Below are 17,411 nucleotides of genomic sequence, written 5' to 3'. Positions count from 1 at the left end.
AAAAAAAAAAAAAAAAAATTGTGCATACATTGTTTCACTTTTAATACTACGAAGATCCATGTGGATCAAACCAAAATTGATCCACTTGTGAATTTAAAGAATACGTCCTAAGCACTCACTAGGAGGGCCAGGCACCTACGCAAGGCACCGGAAACCCAATGGTGAGCAAAAGTCATGTGGTCCCTGCTCTCCAGAAGCTTTTATTGTGGCCAGGGAGTGAGGTGTTCATCACATAATCACACTAAATGATGTGTAATTTCACACTGAGGCAAGCACTATGGAGGAAAGGAACATCATTCCATGAAAGCCTGTAACCAGGGAGCTGATGTAGAATGGGGAGTCCATGGAGGCTTGTGGAGATGTCCCTAACTCTCAAGGATGATCAGGCACTAATTAGCGAAGGGGGCTGGGCCTTGTTGAAAGACCTAGGAAAAGATTGATGTATCTGAAATGCAGGCTGAAAGAGGGAAGGCAAGGCAATCAGGTAGAGAGGCCAGACATGGCCAAATCACATAAAGCCATGTAGTGTGGGTTAAGGATTGAGGTTTTCACCCTAAAATCAATAGGGAGTCACTGATGGATGTTAAGATGGCTGGGGAGATGGCAGGAAGGGCAGCTTAAGTGGTTCTGGACATGAGCAGAAAGAAGTAATAGGGTATATGCGAAAATTCCTAAACAACAAAGAGGTCTCTAATCAGAGGACAAAAGGACTCCCAAGTGCAGGGACAGCACTGAAAGTTAATATCTAAGAAGCATTTATTATGCTTCTCCTGGGAGAGAAACTTGGGACAAATGAAAAATAAGAGAGAAAGCCCACTCTTCCTTAAACCCCAGAATAACTGAAGAGATGAATGAAACATACAGACAGATCCTTGGACGTGTATCCACACGCTGAGCATTTGCCAAATGCCAATCCAGCCAGTAAGGCACCATCTGAGTGTTGAGGTTCCAGAAATGGAAGACCCAAAGGACAGAGCTGTAGAGTCAAGGACACATGCATTTTGCTATGAGGAGAAGGCAGAGAAGGAGGCTCAGGACACTTAATGAATTCAGGGAGCAAGGGTGATTTATAACAAAATGGATTGGGGAGATTAATTTGGAGGGGAAGGAAAGAGAAACAGACAAATTAGAAACTTTAGACAGGTTGTTGTAAGATGAGAGTATTGGGAGATTAATATAGAGGTTGCTTTTGAAAATCATGTAATTATTTTATAATACTAGGGTAATATCTAATAAGATGATTTTGATGAAATAACTCTAGATAAATTTAAAACGTGGTCTATCATCCTTTGCCTCTTTGTAAAATATACTTGAACAGGAAGCCAGTGCCAAAACCAAAACTTCCTTGTAGTACCATTTATGCCTAATTACCCAAATATTTTTACAAAATTTACTCAATGTTTTTGTCACAATGATCATGTGAATTTAATAGAGTAGTTATGCTACTATTTTAGAAATGAAGAAACAGAGAATTCCGAAAGAGTTAAAATGAGTCTCTCAAATTGCATTCCTAGAGCCTAACTCTTTTAATTTATGGCTGTGCCCTCTTCATGTCCCCTTCTGCCTTTTCCACTTAGATTAGCCTATTGATACATGTCCACACATGGAGTAAGTGTGGGACCATTAGAAACTGTAGCACTCACAATGGTAGAGGGAACCTCTGGGGATGTGGATGGACACCCTTAGTATCTACCATACACATCATGCTATAGAATTCTTTCTTGCAATCTACCCACTCCTTTGCCTAGAAACTCTCCATATCTTCCTTCTGCATGAGATTAAATCCTCAAGATCCATGTCTGAAAGATTTCCCTGAGCCCAGCCCATTCTCATTGAGCTTTTTCTTTCAGTTCTTCTCTCACTCTGCATGCCTCCACTGCTGCATTAACCACACTATATTGGAAAGTATTTATGTATGAATTTTCCCTTAGAATTATCTCTTAGAAGAAGAAATCCTTTTTCATCAGTGTAAGTCCAGTGCCCGGTGTTGTAGACAGCACATTATTGGTAGCTTCATAAACATCTGCTGAATTTACCAGCCTGTGTCTTGAAGGATGAGTCAGAAGAACGGGGAAAGGCAGCTCAGACAGAAGGAGCTCTGCGTGCAGAGGGCACGGAGCCATGAATGGGTTTTGTGTGAGGAGCAATGGTTGACTGATCCCCAAAGCAGTAGCACAGTGTATATAGAGGAGAAGAAAAGGAAGACGTGATAGAGAAAGAAGCTAAAACATAACATAGTGTTGGGCTGTAATGAGCCTGTTTATGTCCCCCAAGAAATGCACACTTTCTCCTTCAGTTGAATTAAGAGACATTAAAGGTATTTCAAAAGGAAATGGCATTATCAAGTGAGGTGGGGGAGTGGTTTTTTTGTGTTGGTTTAATTTAGTGTGTTCTTGTTTTCAACTATGTCTTCTGTAAGTGGTGCAATTACAGGTGATTTTTATTTTCTTCTTTATGATATTTTCATAATGAATGTATATTTCTTTTCTGGTTAAAAAAACATTTTTATCTTTAAAATATCAACAATGATGGAAGAGTAAAAGGTAGATTGAAGGAACAGTAAAATAAAACCAAGAAACTCTTACAGTAACCACCTCTTATGACCAGAGGCATAAGGATGGCCAGGATGATTGAGAATCCATAAATATTGCAGAGTTCCAATTGACACCCTTCATGGCTGTCTTAGTCCGCTCAGGTTACCATAAAAAAAAAAAACCATACACAAAGTGGCTTAAATAACTGAAATTGGCCAGGTGCAGTGGCTCACACCTGTAATCCCAGCACTTTGGGAGTCCAAGACAAGTGGATCACCTGAGGTCAGGAGTTTGAGACCAGCTTGGCCAACATGGTGAAACCCCATCTCTACTAAAAGTAAAAAAATAAAAAATTAGCCAGGCATGGTGGTGGGCCCCCAGCTACTTGGGAGGCTGAGGCAAGAAAATTGCATGAACCCAGGAGGCAGAGGTTGCAGTGAGGTGAGATCGCGCCACTGCACTCCAGCCTGGGCAACAAGAGTGAAACTCTGCCTCAAAAATATAAAAATAAATGAAATTAATGTTCTTGTAATCCTGCAGGCTAGAAGTCTGAGATCAGGGTACCAGTATGGTTCGTTCCTGGTGAGAGCCCCCTTCCTGGCTTGTAGACAGCCACCTTCTCGCTGTATCCTCATATGGCAGGGAGAGAGAGAGCAAACTTTCCGGTGTCTCTTCTTATACAGGCCCTAGTCCCATCATGTGGGCCCTACCCTCATGAACTCATCTAAATCCAATCACCTCCCAAAGGCTCCCTCTCTAAATACCACCATGGTGGGAGTTAGGGCTTCAACATATGAATTTGGCGGGGACACAGTTCAGTGCATAGCAGTGAATGACTGGCTTCAGTTTGACCAAGTTTATTGAAGAGTCTGTTGGCTAAGGTAAGAATTCTAAGAAAAGGAGTTGGTGATGGGGGAAAAGATTATGTATATGGTTTTAGACATATTGAGTTTGAGGTCTATGTTGAATTTCTAGTCACAAAAATACATACACCTAAAGATATAGGTCTGATACTGCCTTATATCAAATTGGCAAAGTTGTTTTTAGTGACACCATAAAATTGGCTAGGATTCAGCACCTGTGTATAGAGCGCCGGCAAGTATGTAAGTTGATACAATTTTTCTGGGAAGCAATTTAGAAACTTGCATCAAAAGCCTCAGAGAAATTCTTTGCCTGCAACCATCAGTTCACTAGAAATAAATCTATGGAAATCATCAATAATTTGAACGTATATATAAGTATGTATAAATAAACATGTTTGTCTCAGTGTTATTTTAGTATGAAACTTAGAAACAAGGCCAACATCCAGTAATAAAGGGCTGTTTAATTAATTAATTAAGCAAATTATGTTTTGTTGTCCATTCGTGTGTTAAAATAGCATAGCTAGGCCAGGTATGGTAGCTCACATCTGTAATCCCAGTGCTTTGGGAGACTGAGGTGGCTGGATCACTTGAGACCAGGAGTTGGAGACCAGCCTGATCAACATGGGTGGTGAGGGTGGGTGAAATCTCATCTCTGCTAAAAATACAAAAATTAGCCGGATATGGTGGTGCATACCTGTAATCCCAGCTATCTGGGAGGCTGAGCCATGAGAATCACCTGAATCTGGGAGGTAGAGGTTATATTGAGCTGAGATCGCACCACTGCACTCTAGCCTGGGTGAGGGAGTAAGACTCTGTCTCAAAAAAAAAAAAAAAAAAAAAAAATAGCATAGCTACTAAAACTCATGAAATGAGAACATGTTCAAGATGGTCTCACAACACCTTGAACAATATTCAAACATTCTGTATAGTATGATACTGAGTTATGTGTTTTAAAATACCTCACACATACATATACATATACTAGAACAAAATTAAAATAAAAACCTGGAAAGAAATACAAAAAACTATTACATAATTATTTCTAGGTAAGAAGAGTTATTTATAATTTAAAAATTTTCTTCTGTGCATGTATTAACTTTAAAATTCTTAATACAATTTAAAAACATGTAGATTGGGAAATCATGAAGGAGGGATCAATGGACATAGATCAACAAGTGAGATCAAATTGAAACAGTAGTTGACTTTGGGGACTTGAGGGAAGGGTAAGAAGTGGGTGAGGGATAAAAGACTACACATTGGGTACAGTTTACACAGCTCAGGTGATGGGTGCATCCAAATCTCAGAAATCACCACTAAAGAAGTGATCTGTGTAACCCAAAACCACCTGTTCCCCAAAAACTACTGAAATGAAAAAAAAAAGAGTAATTGAAGGAAGAAAGTCATGGGGTAGAATCTTGGGATCACTTCTGTGAGGCAGGCAGAGAAGGGAGACTGAGAATGAGCAGAAAGGTTCAAAGAAAACCAGGAGAGGATGCTCTGATAGAAATCAAGCGTAGTGTAATCAAGTCAGACTCCTGGCAGGAAACAGCCTCACTAAAGTGAGTTTAATGAAGGACTGTTTTCAAAGGTGTGAGCGTGGTTAAGAAGACCAAAATATGACAGTAAAACACATATGACTAGCAACAACAGATGGTTGTAAGTGGATGGGCCTGAAGTGACAAGGGTTAGGCATTGTTGCCAGAACTTAGAAACCTGTAGCGCTGGAGAGAATCCCCTAATCTCTTCAGAAATAGAAGGAAAAGCCACTCCTAGTTGGTTGCCTGGCAGGAGAGGATACAGGAGATTCAACTTCTCTCTCATCTCATTTTCTCATCTCATGCTGGCTCTTCATTGGCCAGAAACAGAGAAGCCAGGAGACAAGGAAGCCAGGTGATGCAGCTCACGGGACAACCTTTGGGACACAAAGCTGAGTGGAGAAGGGTGGAGGGTAGGTCTGGCAGTGCAGACACAGACTGTCCGGCGCACCCAGAAAGGCAAGTTGAATAGGATGAAATGCTTAGCCAAAACAGATGATACAGAGAAGTCACAGAGATGAATACTGAAATTTCTATTGCATTTGGCAATTAGGAGACCCCTGGCAACTTTAGAAAGTTCCCTGGATTTGGTGATAGAAATTATATCTTTGTAGCTTAAGGAATAAGAAAAATAAAGAGCAGTCACTTCCATGGAGGGTGATTTTCTACAAGAAAGTAAGCAAAATAACAATTTGTCAACATAAAATATTATATGCATATATATGTATTGAATATAGTTTTTGTAATTACAGGTTTATAAATCAACATTCTAAATCCTGTCTATTTTTAAGTTGCTATATAAAACATTGAATTTGTTCTTATTGATAAAACCTGCAGTAAATTTATAGAATTTTGCTTTTCAGTAATTTTCTTTCATTTATTTGTATCAGCCATGCTTTCATTAAATTTAGATTTAGGAATAACAGACCATCAGGCCAGTTTTCCTCCTTTTCTTTCTCTTTCTCTCTCTCTAGGTGGTGGTGCATTAGTTCTGGGGCAAGAGCAAGACAAAAAAGGAGAGGGATTCAGCCCAGCTGAGTCTTTTGTGGGCTCCATAAGCCAGCTCAACCTCTGGGACTATGTCCTGTCTCCACAGCAGGTCAATTCCATTTTCAGTGTATGACAGTAATGAGATGCAAAGGTACAAACCTAGTAAAAATGTGAACAGCCTAATGATGACGTAACTTATTGTAAGCTCTTGGTTATCAGAATTTATCAACAGTATCATTTGATGCTGTGGTCATAGAGGAAGTTAGGCAGAAGTTACAGTAATTTTCAGTGAACACCCTTTTTAGTTTCTTGGTGATATTCTCAAATTTTATTGGAATTATTTTAGATTTTGCAAAATGATGTTTTCCAGTAAAATTTAAGAATATCACCAAAGAGAGCAGGAGAAAGTCATAAAGAATAATGCTTCAAATCTCTCCGACTAAAGATGCAGAACTTTAAGGCTGGCACAAGATCATCCATAGAGAGCAACATATGATCTAGTGGCTAAAACCAGCCTAGAGTCAAACAGCTGGGGTTCAAATCCCAGTCTTACACCAAACTCACTGTGATGATTTTGAACATGTTATTCCATATCACTAAGTTTCAGTTCTCTTATCTATAAAAGATAGATAAATAGAACTACATAGCAGAGTTTTGACAAGATTGAACAAAATACTACATATACATTTGTGGTATTATTTGATCCATAGTAAAGGCTTAATAAATGTTCGCTGTTATTACTACAGAGGCTGAACTTCTCTAAGCCTCAGCTTCCTCAATTCTATGTCAGAGGTCAAAGACATAGAATGAAGAAGGGGAGAGCCTCTACAACCCCTTAACAAACCACATGGCTTTACATAGGGAATTCTAGGTGTAGGATTTCAAAATTTCAGGCAACCATGAGTCTAGTGGGAGAAGTAGCTGGGAGAGGGAATGATAGAGCTGGGGGGAAGGGAAATGGAAGAGAATTTCCTGCTGCCCCTGAAATCACACCTGCTTCCCTCCAACCCCACCTCTAAAAAATCTGTGAATGTTTTCAATAGGACTAAAATAACATATAATAACTCAACCTTAATGGTTCAAGTAAGGCTTATCTAAAGTGTTATTCAACTTTCAGGTGAAGTCACTGGCTACCTCCTGCCCAGAGGAACTCAGTAGAGGAAACGTGTTAGCATGGCCCGATTTCTTGTCGGGAATTATGGGGAAAGTGAAGATCGATTCAAAGAGCATATTTTGTTCTGGTGAGAATTTCCTTCTTCCCTAGACTCCACTATCTCTTGACCACCCTGGGACTGTCTAGCAAAAGGAGACAATACAGAATTCTCTATCAGTCAAATTGTATGTACCTGTCAATCCACTTTTTGTAACCAGTAATTCATACTTACCCTATTTTCATCCAAAGGATTTATTTTCTTTAATGCTAAAATATATTCTGCATAATAAGATATAATTAGGGAGGAAATTTGGATGAAAGTAAAATAAAATCAGAAAAATAAGATTAGAGAAGAGATGAGGTTATTTTTTTTCAATGCCCACCAACATACTATGCACCTGTTTGAGATGGGGTACTCTTTTGGTTCCATAATTTGTAGAAGGTATCTAGGAACAGGTAGCACAGGGAGAAAAAGCAGTGGATATTGCAATCCACACACTAAAACTGAAATATCAAAACTGTATCATGAAATTAAATGTATTTAAATGAGTTTCTTAGACTGTCCTAGAATTTATGGCTTTTGATAACTTACAAGAACATTTCATTAACATTCCTAAAATATTTTAAAAGAGGGAGAGTTGTTGATTCACATGTTTTTTTAAAGTAATTTTGCTTGTCAGTGATCTGGTTATATGTTAACTTGTTTTCACATCAGTAAGGTGGCTCTCAAATGCTGATACAGAATATAGTTTGAAATCATTGACTTAGTGATGCTGCCACTATGTTGCTGACAAGCTCTGCACCTGTGTTCTTTGCCCTCAGATTGCCCACGCTTAGGAGGGTCAGTGCCTCATCTGAGAACTGCATCAGAAGATTTAAAGCCAGGTTCCAGAATCAGTCTGTTCTGTGATCCAGGCTTCCAGCTGGTCGGGAACCCTGTGCAGTACTGTCTGAATCAAGGACAGTGGACGCAACCACTTCCTCACTGTGAACGTGAGCTGCCTTTCTTGAGGCCATTTCAGTGACTTTTGAAAAATATTGAAAACATAAGAACTCTTTTCAGGAATGCTAGACAAAGGGTGAATACTTCACAGTAGCAAATATACCAAATATTCATTGAACTTTTTCTTTGTTTAATGAACTGTGCTGGGCATCATGAAGGAGATGGGTGATTAGAACCCAAAAGGACCATTTGTGGATGCATCCAAGGTGATGCAAGGAACTGAAAGTGATGGAAAGACACACCCTATAGGTGGAGGCCCAGAGATAGATGGGTCATTGCTGGAGGGGAAAACAGGGAGAGACATCTTCAGTCGAGTGCACTCATTGATTCATTTATTCAGCAACTTTTAAAGTACCTATTTGCTAGGCACTGATCTAGGTCCTCGAGATGCAGCAGTTGGGGGAAAAAAAGCCCCTATTATGTAGTTTAGATTCTAATAGGAGAGACAGGAAAATAAATAAGTAAATATAATATGTATTTATAGTAAATAATAAAGGTAAGGGCTAGAAGTAAGAGCTGTGAAGAAAGACAAAAGAGGCCAGTGTGGCCAGGCGTGGTGGCTCACACCTGTAATCCCTGCACTTTGGGAGGCCAAGGCGGGTGGATCGCTTGAGCCCAGGAGTTCAAGACCAGCCTGGGGACGTGATGAAACCCTATCTCCACAAAAGATACAAAAATTAGCCAGGCATTGTGATGTGTGCTGATAATTCCAGCTACTCAGTAGGCTGAAATGGGAGGATCACAGAGCCCAGGAGGCAGAGGCTGCAGTGAATCGAGATTGTACCACCGCACTCCAGTGTAGGTGACAGAGCTAGACCCTGTCTTAAAAAAAGTAATACAAAAATGAGGGTTGGGTGGAGGCTAGACTGCTATTTTAGATAAGCACCTGTTATCACCTGATATATTTACCTGTTTTGTTTGTTTGCTTGTTTGTTTTGCCTATCTACCCCACTAGATAAAAAGCTCCATAAGGCAGGGATTTTGTTTGGCTCACTGCTGTAACTACAGCACCTAGAACAGCGTCTATGTGTTAGGCCATTTTGCATTGCTATAAAGAAACACCTAAGACTAGGTAATATATAAAGAAAGGAGATTTAATTGGCTCACAGTCCTGCTGGCTGTACAGGAAGCATGGTACTGGCATCTGCTCAGCTTCTGGAGAGGCCTCAAGGAGCTTTTACTCATGGCAGAAGGCATCAAGAGTAGGCACATCACATGACAGGAGCAGGAGCAAGAGAGACAGTGGAGGAAGAGTTGCCACACACTTAACCAGATCTCGTGAGAACTCACTCACTATTGCAAGGACAGCACCAAGCCATGAGGGATCTGCCCCTGTGACCCAAACACCTCCCACAAGACCCCGATTCCAACATTGGGGATCACATTTCAACATGAAATTTTGGCAGGGACAAATATCCAGACTTTATCAGCATCTACGGTAAATGTTTTCTGAATAAATGAATTGCATGCCTACTATGAGCCAGGCAGTGTGCTAGATGCTGAGGGTTCAGGCTGCTGCTATCCCTAGGACACACTCAGTCTGATGTTTGCATGCAGTAAAAATGTCATGCTTAACTGAACTGCTAGTTTAATATAAAGTGTTCTTTGAGTATTTTGCTCTTAATGTCATTGTCTTCTTCCTGGTCACCTTACAGGCATTAGCTGTGGGGTGCCACCTCCTTTGGAGAATGGCTTCCATTCAGCCGATGACTTTTATGCTGGCAGCACAGTAACCTACCAGTGCAACAATGGCTACTATCTATTGGGTGATTCAAGGATGTTCTGTACAGATAATGGGAGCTGGAACGGCGTTTCACCATCCTGCCTTGGTGAGATAAATGTTGGCAACTATTATACGAGATTATTCTAGCTCTGTAGATGACAATCATCCCAAATTCCTGAGGTTCTTGAGGCATTGCTTTGTTAATTTTATCTCATCCCAGTAAGCTGTGGCCAAGCCATGGTGACAAAGCAGCTGTATGTAGAGGTGCCAGAAATGTTTTAAATTTTTATCAGGCTCCATATTAAAACTATATTTATATATCCCTGTCTTATACTTGCCCACCTATAAACTAGGGAAATAATAGCTTCTATTGTATATCTGCAATGTGATTATGACTGTTATATTTAAATTCTATACAAATACATGAAGTGTTGTGCATTACGTGATATGTAATGATTTAAAAGTAAAAACAGATGTTCGATACATAAGGAAAAGGAATCAGCTTTAATATTTGTAAGTTGTCTTCATTTTAGATGTCGATGAGTGTGCAGTTGGATCAGATTGTAGTGAGCATGCTTCTTGCCTGAATATAGATGGATCCTACATATGTTCATGTATTCCACCGTACACAGGAGATGGGAAAAACTGTGCAGGTAACTAATACATGTAGAACTAGAAGTTCCTCATTCCAGTCTTTTATTGAAGCACATGTTTTAAGTGTATGTTATTTCTAAGTAAGATAATAGTTTCAACTTTGAAGGGCATACAGGTAGGCAGACAAGATAAAGATCTTATAAAAGACACATCAGTAACAACTAAAAGTGCTTTAAAGTAGCAGTGTGCCTCCCCCAAATTCCCAATTTCTGAGAAACAAAACTGATAGCCAACTATGCTGCTAAATGTTGAAATGTCTACATAGTACAAGAATAATAGAGTGGATATAGAAATATAATCAGTGACCTCTCTGCCTCAATCAGAGCAAGGAAGATGCTTTATCACGTCTTCACTATCAATATCTTTCCTCTGCCTCGGTCACACAAAATTGTATCATTAAAAAAAAATAGATATCTTGCCTCCCCAAGACATCTTGCATTACGATATTTTGAAATAGCATTGATGATACTAGATCATCTCTCAACCCATTGTTGTATTTCTTCATTTGCTGTGAGGAGTAACTCCCAGAAAACAATAAGATGTCTATGTAAACACACCATATAAACAGTTCTTTATTTTAGTTATTTCATGTAATATTATATTTGGCACATTTTTTGATGTCACAAAATAGTTTCAGAGCAGGATTTTAATTCCTGATTTAAAATTCGCTTTATGGATTTTCCATAAGTAACTTTTCTCTGTATGTTAATATTAGGTGATATTCACTATGGAAAACAGTTTAATAAGCATCTTTGGACATACACCTTTGTGCTTACCTCTGGCTGTTTTCCTCAAAATCAGCTCATAATTGCATTTACTTTAAGAATTTATTTAAACTCCTTGACTTATATAGCCCAAATGTCCTTTGAAAAGATTGATGCAATATATCCTCCCCTTTTGAGAAATCAAGTATTATATTCACTTTTCTTGCTCAACGCTGGCCCAAACCTTGCTTTAGCCTTTTCTCCTTCCTATTATAGCAGTGGCGACCGACCCTGAATCTGTAGATAGGGAGAGCCCAGAGCCCACACTATTTGGGAAGGGAGGCTGGAAACTTCCCTAAATCTGCTTTATTCCGCCTTTCCATCAACCTGACACTAAGTCAATTGCTCTGAAAAACGGTATGAAGAGGGAACAGATGAAAGAGGTTAATGCCCTTCTAAGCCACGCCCTAACACCACCGCTACTTTCCCAATGAGAGCCTACCTTTGGGGCCAGAAAAATTATGTATATTGTTGTTAGGCATTGCTGTTTCAAATTATTATTGCTTCAATGCTTATTAAATGTATGTTCTGGTCTAATGTCCAGTGTGTCTCTGGGCCCTCATGCATTTCCCTTCACGAGGTTTTCTCTTAACTATAGTGGAATTCTTTTGCTGTGAGACTTTGCATGGTTGTGTGAAAGCCACTTATTATTCCACCAAAACTGTTTGTTTCTAGAACCTATAAAATGTAAGGCTCCAGCAAATCCAGAAAATGGTCACTCCTCAGGTGACATTTATACAGTAGGTGCCGAAGTCACATTTTCGTGTCAGGAAGGATACCAGTTGATGGGAGTAACCAAAATCACATGTTTGGAGTCTGGAGAATGGAATCATCTAATACCATATTGTAAAGGTATGTTTAGTAATGTTACCATGTTTATTATGTTTGGCAATCATAGAAAGGTAAGGTGTAGACATATAAAGTGTTTTATCAGTGTTCTTTGTATTTGAACTGAAGTATTAGGCTCATGTTTAAACATGACCCCACACACACTCCAAAAAAAAAAAAAGAAAACAAACAAAAAAAAATCTTGAACTGCCCCTTGAGATTTCAGAGATTTTTGCACAGTCTCAAAAAAGTCACATATTTGTTTTTCCTTCATTAAGCTGTTTCCTGTGGTAAACCGGCTATTCCGGAAAATGGTTGCATTGAGGAGTTATCATTTACCTTTGGCAGCAAAGTGACATATAGGTAAGTGTCTAAGATTAAAACTATATTATAGAAGATGTTGATGGCATGCTGGTAGTGATATAACACTGAAAGAAAAGGGGTGGGAAAATAATTCCAGAGGACATTTTTGAATTAATATGTAATTAATTGAATGATATGTAGTGTAAACAAATCTTAATCCAATAATTTAATGGTAGTTACATCTAGAATCCTTAAATAACCTGACCAATAACCTATCATTACCTCCAGCACCCCCCTGAGGCACACTGAGAGTGGATGCTCCTAGCTAATGAATACTCTTGATGTCTCAGAAACAGACTAGACCACACCACTCTCAAGGCAAGGATTCCCTGTTTGTAGTTACTAACCCATGATGCAAACTGAAGGCAAGCCAAATTCTTAAATCTATCCTACTTCCCTGTGGGGAAGATATACAGTATTCAATCTTGAAAAAAAAAAATAATTTAAAAGCATTATTTCAGTAGGAAAAAAATCAACTTTTCCAATATGTATAAATTCTTAATATTTTAGAGGTTTTGGCACAGATAAAAGTATGCAAAATAAAGCAAATTATATCCTGTAATTTTCCTCTATCTTCTTTAGGTGTAATAAAGGATATACTCTGGCTGGTGATAAAGAATCATCCTGTCTTGCTAACGGTTCTTGGAGTCATTCCTCTCCTGTGTGTGAACCAGTGAAGTGTTCTAGTCCAGAAAACATAAATAATGGAAAATATGTTTTGAGTGGGCTTACCTACCTTTCTACTGCATCATATTCATGCGATACAGGATACAGGTAACTTTTGTAGACACCAACCAAGCTTTCTACAATACTGTGTTACTTGCTCCCTATTTTAATTTTTTTGAGACATGGTCTCACTGTGTCACTCAGGCTAGAGTGCAGTGGCACAATCTCAGCTCACTGCAATCTCCACCTCCCAGGCTCAAGCGATCCTCCCACTTCAGCCTCCCGAGTGCACAGACTACAGGTGTGCATCACTATACTCAGCTAATTTTTGTATTTTGTAGAGATGGGGGTTTCACCATGTTGCCCAGACTAGTCTCGAAGTCTTGAGCTCAAGCAATCCACCTGCCTCAGCCTCCCAAAGTGATTACAGGTGTGAGCCACCGTGCCTGTATTCTTTACTCAATAGGTTTCATTTATATGTGACTGGCTGACTCTAAAAACAGATTTATAAATATGAGGATGTTCTCAAATCTGTATGCTTCCTGAGGCCTACCTAGCTAATGGTAAATGCCCAAGGAAATATTCAATCTAACTATGACTCTGGGAGTCCTAGTTCGATTGCTATAAGCATTCAGACTTCAAACATGAAAGCAAAAATTTTTTGTGAAACATAAACAAAATACCAAATAAATGCTTTTTTGATGGATTTCTTTATAAACAGCTTACCAAGCTTATACTCAACATTGCATGGAATGTTACAAAAAAGCATGTCAAGATAAGGGGCTAGGTTCTTAATACTGTAGGAGTGTGTGTGTGTGTGTGTGTGTGTGTGTGTGTGTGTGTGTGTGTGTGTGTGTTTAAACAGAAGGGACAATGGGGAAAGGCTGTGATCAGAAACATGATCAACAGGATCTGAAGTGGAACAGATCGACTGAACAGAAAGTGGAGTGAATTAAAGCATGCTATCAGAATCAGGTTGAAAAGAAAGGCAGATAAGCCATGGCGTAGGGATGTGAGGTTTCAGTCAAAGGAAGACCAGAGGTCAGAGTCAGGGGCAGCATGGTTCAAATGCCCAGGCTCATGGCCTGGACAGTTCCCTTTGACCTTAGTTGCCCTGATTTCCTGGCTACTTAGGTGAGTGGCTTTCTTCCTGCTGGATTCTAACCAGTCTAATGAACCCCTTCTCATCCAAGTAGTCTGCTCTTCACAGCTCTGGAGTGCCTTACACAACTGCCCATAAGCAGATTCAATATTTTACTATGCACCAAGTGATTATTGTTGTTACATTGTTTTCACCCATTCATTGTTTCAAATGGTATATAACTTGTTTAGATTTCTCTTGCTTTCATATAAAGCAATCTAATATGAAGAAATGCTATTTTTGTGTACTCAAATTCCTCAAATTCCCTTATTCTGAGTTCTTCCTGTTTTATCTCTATAGCAGCAAATCCATAGCCAATGAAAGAGTAACATCATTCTTTCCTGTAGCTTACAGGGCCCTTCCATTATTGAATGCATGGCTTCTGGCATCTGGGACAGAGCGCCACCTGCCTGTCACCTCGTCTTCTGTGGAGAGCCGCCTGCCATCAAAGATGCTGTCATTACGGGGAGTAACTTCACTTTCAGGAACACTGTCACTTACACTTGCAAAGAAGGGTGAGTAGAGCCAATGAAGGAAAGGATCATTGAGAGTCAGGGAAGTGGATGCTCCCGACTGCAGAGATGGGCTCCATTAGACACGAAATTTAATTTCCTGGCAGTCAAAGACAAAGAGAGCCTTATTTTTTTATTTCCTACTTGTAGAGATAGAGTATATTCTCCTGTGGAAATAATGTTTTCCTGGAATTTGAGTAGTATATCAAATTAGACCCTCAATAATGGACATTGGGCAATGCAGTGAAAAAATATCTGTATATTATAATCTTTTTTTAATTTAACTTTTTTTTTTTTTTTTTTTTTTTTTTTTTTTTTTTGGAGACAGAGTCTTGCTCTATTACCTTGCCCAGGCTGGAGTGCACTGATACAAGCTTGGCTCACTGCAGTCTCCACTTCCCAGGCGCAAGCGATTCTCATGCCTCAGCCTCCCAAATAGCTGGGACTACAGGTGCCCACCACCACACCTGGCTACTTTTTGTATTTTTAGTAGAGACGGGGTTTCACCGTGTTGCCCAGGCTGGTCTTGAACTCCTGACCTCAGGTGATCCACTCGCCTCAGCCTCCCAAAGTGCTGGAATTACAGACATGAGCCACCACGCCTAGCCTTATATTGTACTATTAAAGATGCAAAAAGTACATTTAAGTGGGCTTTTGTGTGTTTATATTCTGCCAAACCAAAGGCAAGACTTAAGTCATAATATAAAGATGACATATCTACAGGGAGGAAAGAAGATAATAAAGTTCAGGTTTTTACATTTCTAATGATCGTATTTAATTCAGAGATAATCTTTGGAAACCAGGAAACAAATTACAAAGGGCTTTCAGACTCATTGTCTCATTTGATCTTCATAAAAACCCTGTGAGGGACTGAGAAGGGAAAGGCTCCCTTTGGGATGATCAATTTAGGGTCTCAATGGAGCCAATACAGTATGGAGGGGTGACTAAATCTCAGGTCGTCTGAGTTGCATTTCATTGCAATCATTGTTTTTTTCCCTATGCATCCTCAATAAATACTTTGATCAATAGGGCTTTCACACTCCAGATTTACTACAGTTGTTTTTCACAAGCTGCCACAGCAGAGAAGTTGCCATTATCTGGATTTGTATCTCAACTCTGTTGTTCACTAACTGTGGGGCCTTGGGGAAATAGTGTGACCTCTCTGCCTTGATTGTGCTCCTACATAAAATGAGTTCATACTTACAGATATTGTGAGAAATAAAATGATATAATATATGGCCTAACCAGAAAAAAAATCAATGAACCCAACAAACTTAGCCATTATTATGATGATTGGTGCAGTTTCTGTATTTTCATGGAAGTTGGATTTTACTTCACGGGAATAGAAAACCATTCCACTAATACGTGACTGCCAACAGGTGGCAATGATATTTTCTTGCGAAAAGATAGTAAGAGTTAAAGACTTGCATGAATAACTGAAGCCCAAATCTTAACATCTTTAAGTGAACAAGGAATCTTTAATATCAAAATGTCAGTGCAGAAATGGCTTTAGATGGTCCCATCTACCCTGGTGGACTCACTCACATAAGAACTGCCCCTAATGAACTGCATAGGACTATTTAAAATTAGTCATTTAAAATTTTGTGAAATCTTAGCAAATACACATGTTCCAAACAATATCTTGATATTGACTACTGCTGGAGCTTTTCTGATTTAAAAGTAATGCATGATCACCATATAAAATTAGAAAATACAAAATCTATACTTAAAAGTCACCCATGATTTTATTACCCAAAGACAAATATTGGTAATATTTTACTTCATTTTCCTAGATTTTGTCTTTGCATGTATTTTTGAATATTAAAGATGATGCTACATATACAGATTAATACTTTTTCCTCTTGCCTTCACAAATCATACACATCTGCACAAATTGTTCACTTAGAAGATATAGTAAGAAGAGTCTTATGTCTGGCTAATGTTGTTTATCTAAAAGTGATGTATTTAAAGAATCAATTAAGACAATTATGAAAATGATTTTAAAAATCTTTTCATTTGAATAGGATTTTTTGTTTAGAGGAATTCTATGTGAATCATCTCATGTGAGTCCTTTTACAAAAATGGAGTGTGGCAGAAGAAATATTATTCCCACTTTATAGCTAACACATGAAGGTGATGGGTCACATTCTCTCTCTATCTCTCTCTCTCTCTCTCTCTTTTTTTTTTTTTTTTTTATACTTTAAGTTCCAGGGTACATGTGCACAAAATACAGATTTGTTACATATATATACATGTGACATGTTGGTGTGCTGCACCCATGAACTCATCATTTACGTTAGGAATATCTCCTAATGTATCGCTCCCCTCCTACCCCCACCCCACAACAGGCCCCAGTGTGTGATGTTCCCCATCCTGTGTCCAAGTATTCTCATTGTTCGGTTTCGACCTATGAGTGAGAACATGCAGTGTTTGGTTTTCTGTCCTTGCGATAGTTTGCTCAGAATGGTGGTTTCCAGCTTCATCCATGTCCCTACAAAGGACATGCCTTCATCCTTTTTTATGGCTGCATAATATTCCATGGTGTATATGTGCCACATTTTCTTAATCCAGTCTGTCACTGATGGACATTTGGGTTGATTCCAAGTCTTTGCTATTGTGAATAGTGCCGCAATAAACATACGTGTGCATGTGTCTTTATAGCAGCATGATTTATAATCCTTT

At 39.1% G+C, this 17,411-nt stretch overlaps 1 protein-coding gene across 1 annotated transcript in view; it reads left to right on the top strand.

Moving 5' to 3' along the window:
• Positions 1–17,411, top strand: part of SVEP1 (sushi, von Willebrand factor type A, EGF and pentraxin domain containing 1) — a 101,798-nt gene that overhangs the window by 21,523 nt on the left and 62,864 nt on the right. Inside the window, exons 10-18 of the mRNA XM_017859241.1 lie at positions 5,907–6,031; positions 7,040–7,163; positions 7,898–8,068; positions 9,734–9,907; positions 10,335–10,454; positions 11,895–12,071; positions 12,326–12,410; positions 12,993–13,184; positions 14,565–14,732. Of these exons, the coding sequence (XP_017714730.1) occupies positions 5,907–6,031; positions 7,040–7,163; positions 7,898–8,068; positions 9,734–9,907; positions 10,335–10,454; positions 11,895–12,071; positions 12,326–12,410; positions 12,993–13,184; positions 14,565–14,732 (1,336 nt within the window). The remainder of the gene's footprint in view (positions 1–5,906; positions 6,032–7,039; positions 7,164–7,897; positions 8,069–9,733; positions 9,908–10,334; positions 10,455–11,894; positions 12,072–12,325; positions 12,411–12,992; positions 13,185–14,564; positions 14,733–17,411) is intronic.

Source organism: Rhinopithecus bieti, unplaced genomic scaffold (genome assembly GCF_001698545.2).
Source record: "Rhinopithecus bieti isolate Rb0 unplaced genomic scaffold, ASM169854v2 scaffold_47444, whole genome shotgun sequence".
NCBI classification, from domain to species: domain Eukaryota; kingdom Metazoa; phylum Chordata; class Mammalia; order Primates; family Cercopithecidae; genus Rhinopithecus; species Rhinopithecus bieti.
Note: the sequence above shows the minus strand (reverse complement) of the source record. Positions and strands in the feature narration are given on the sequence as shown.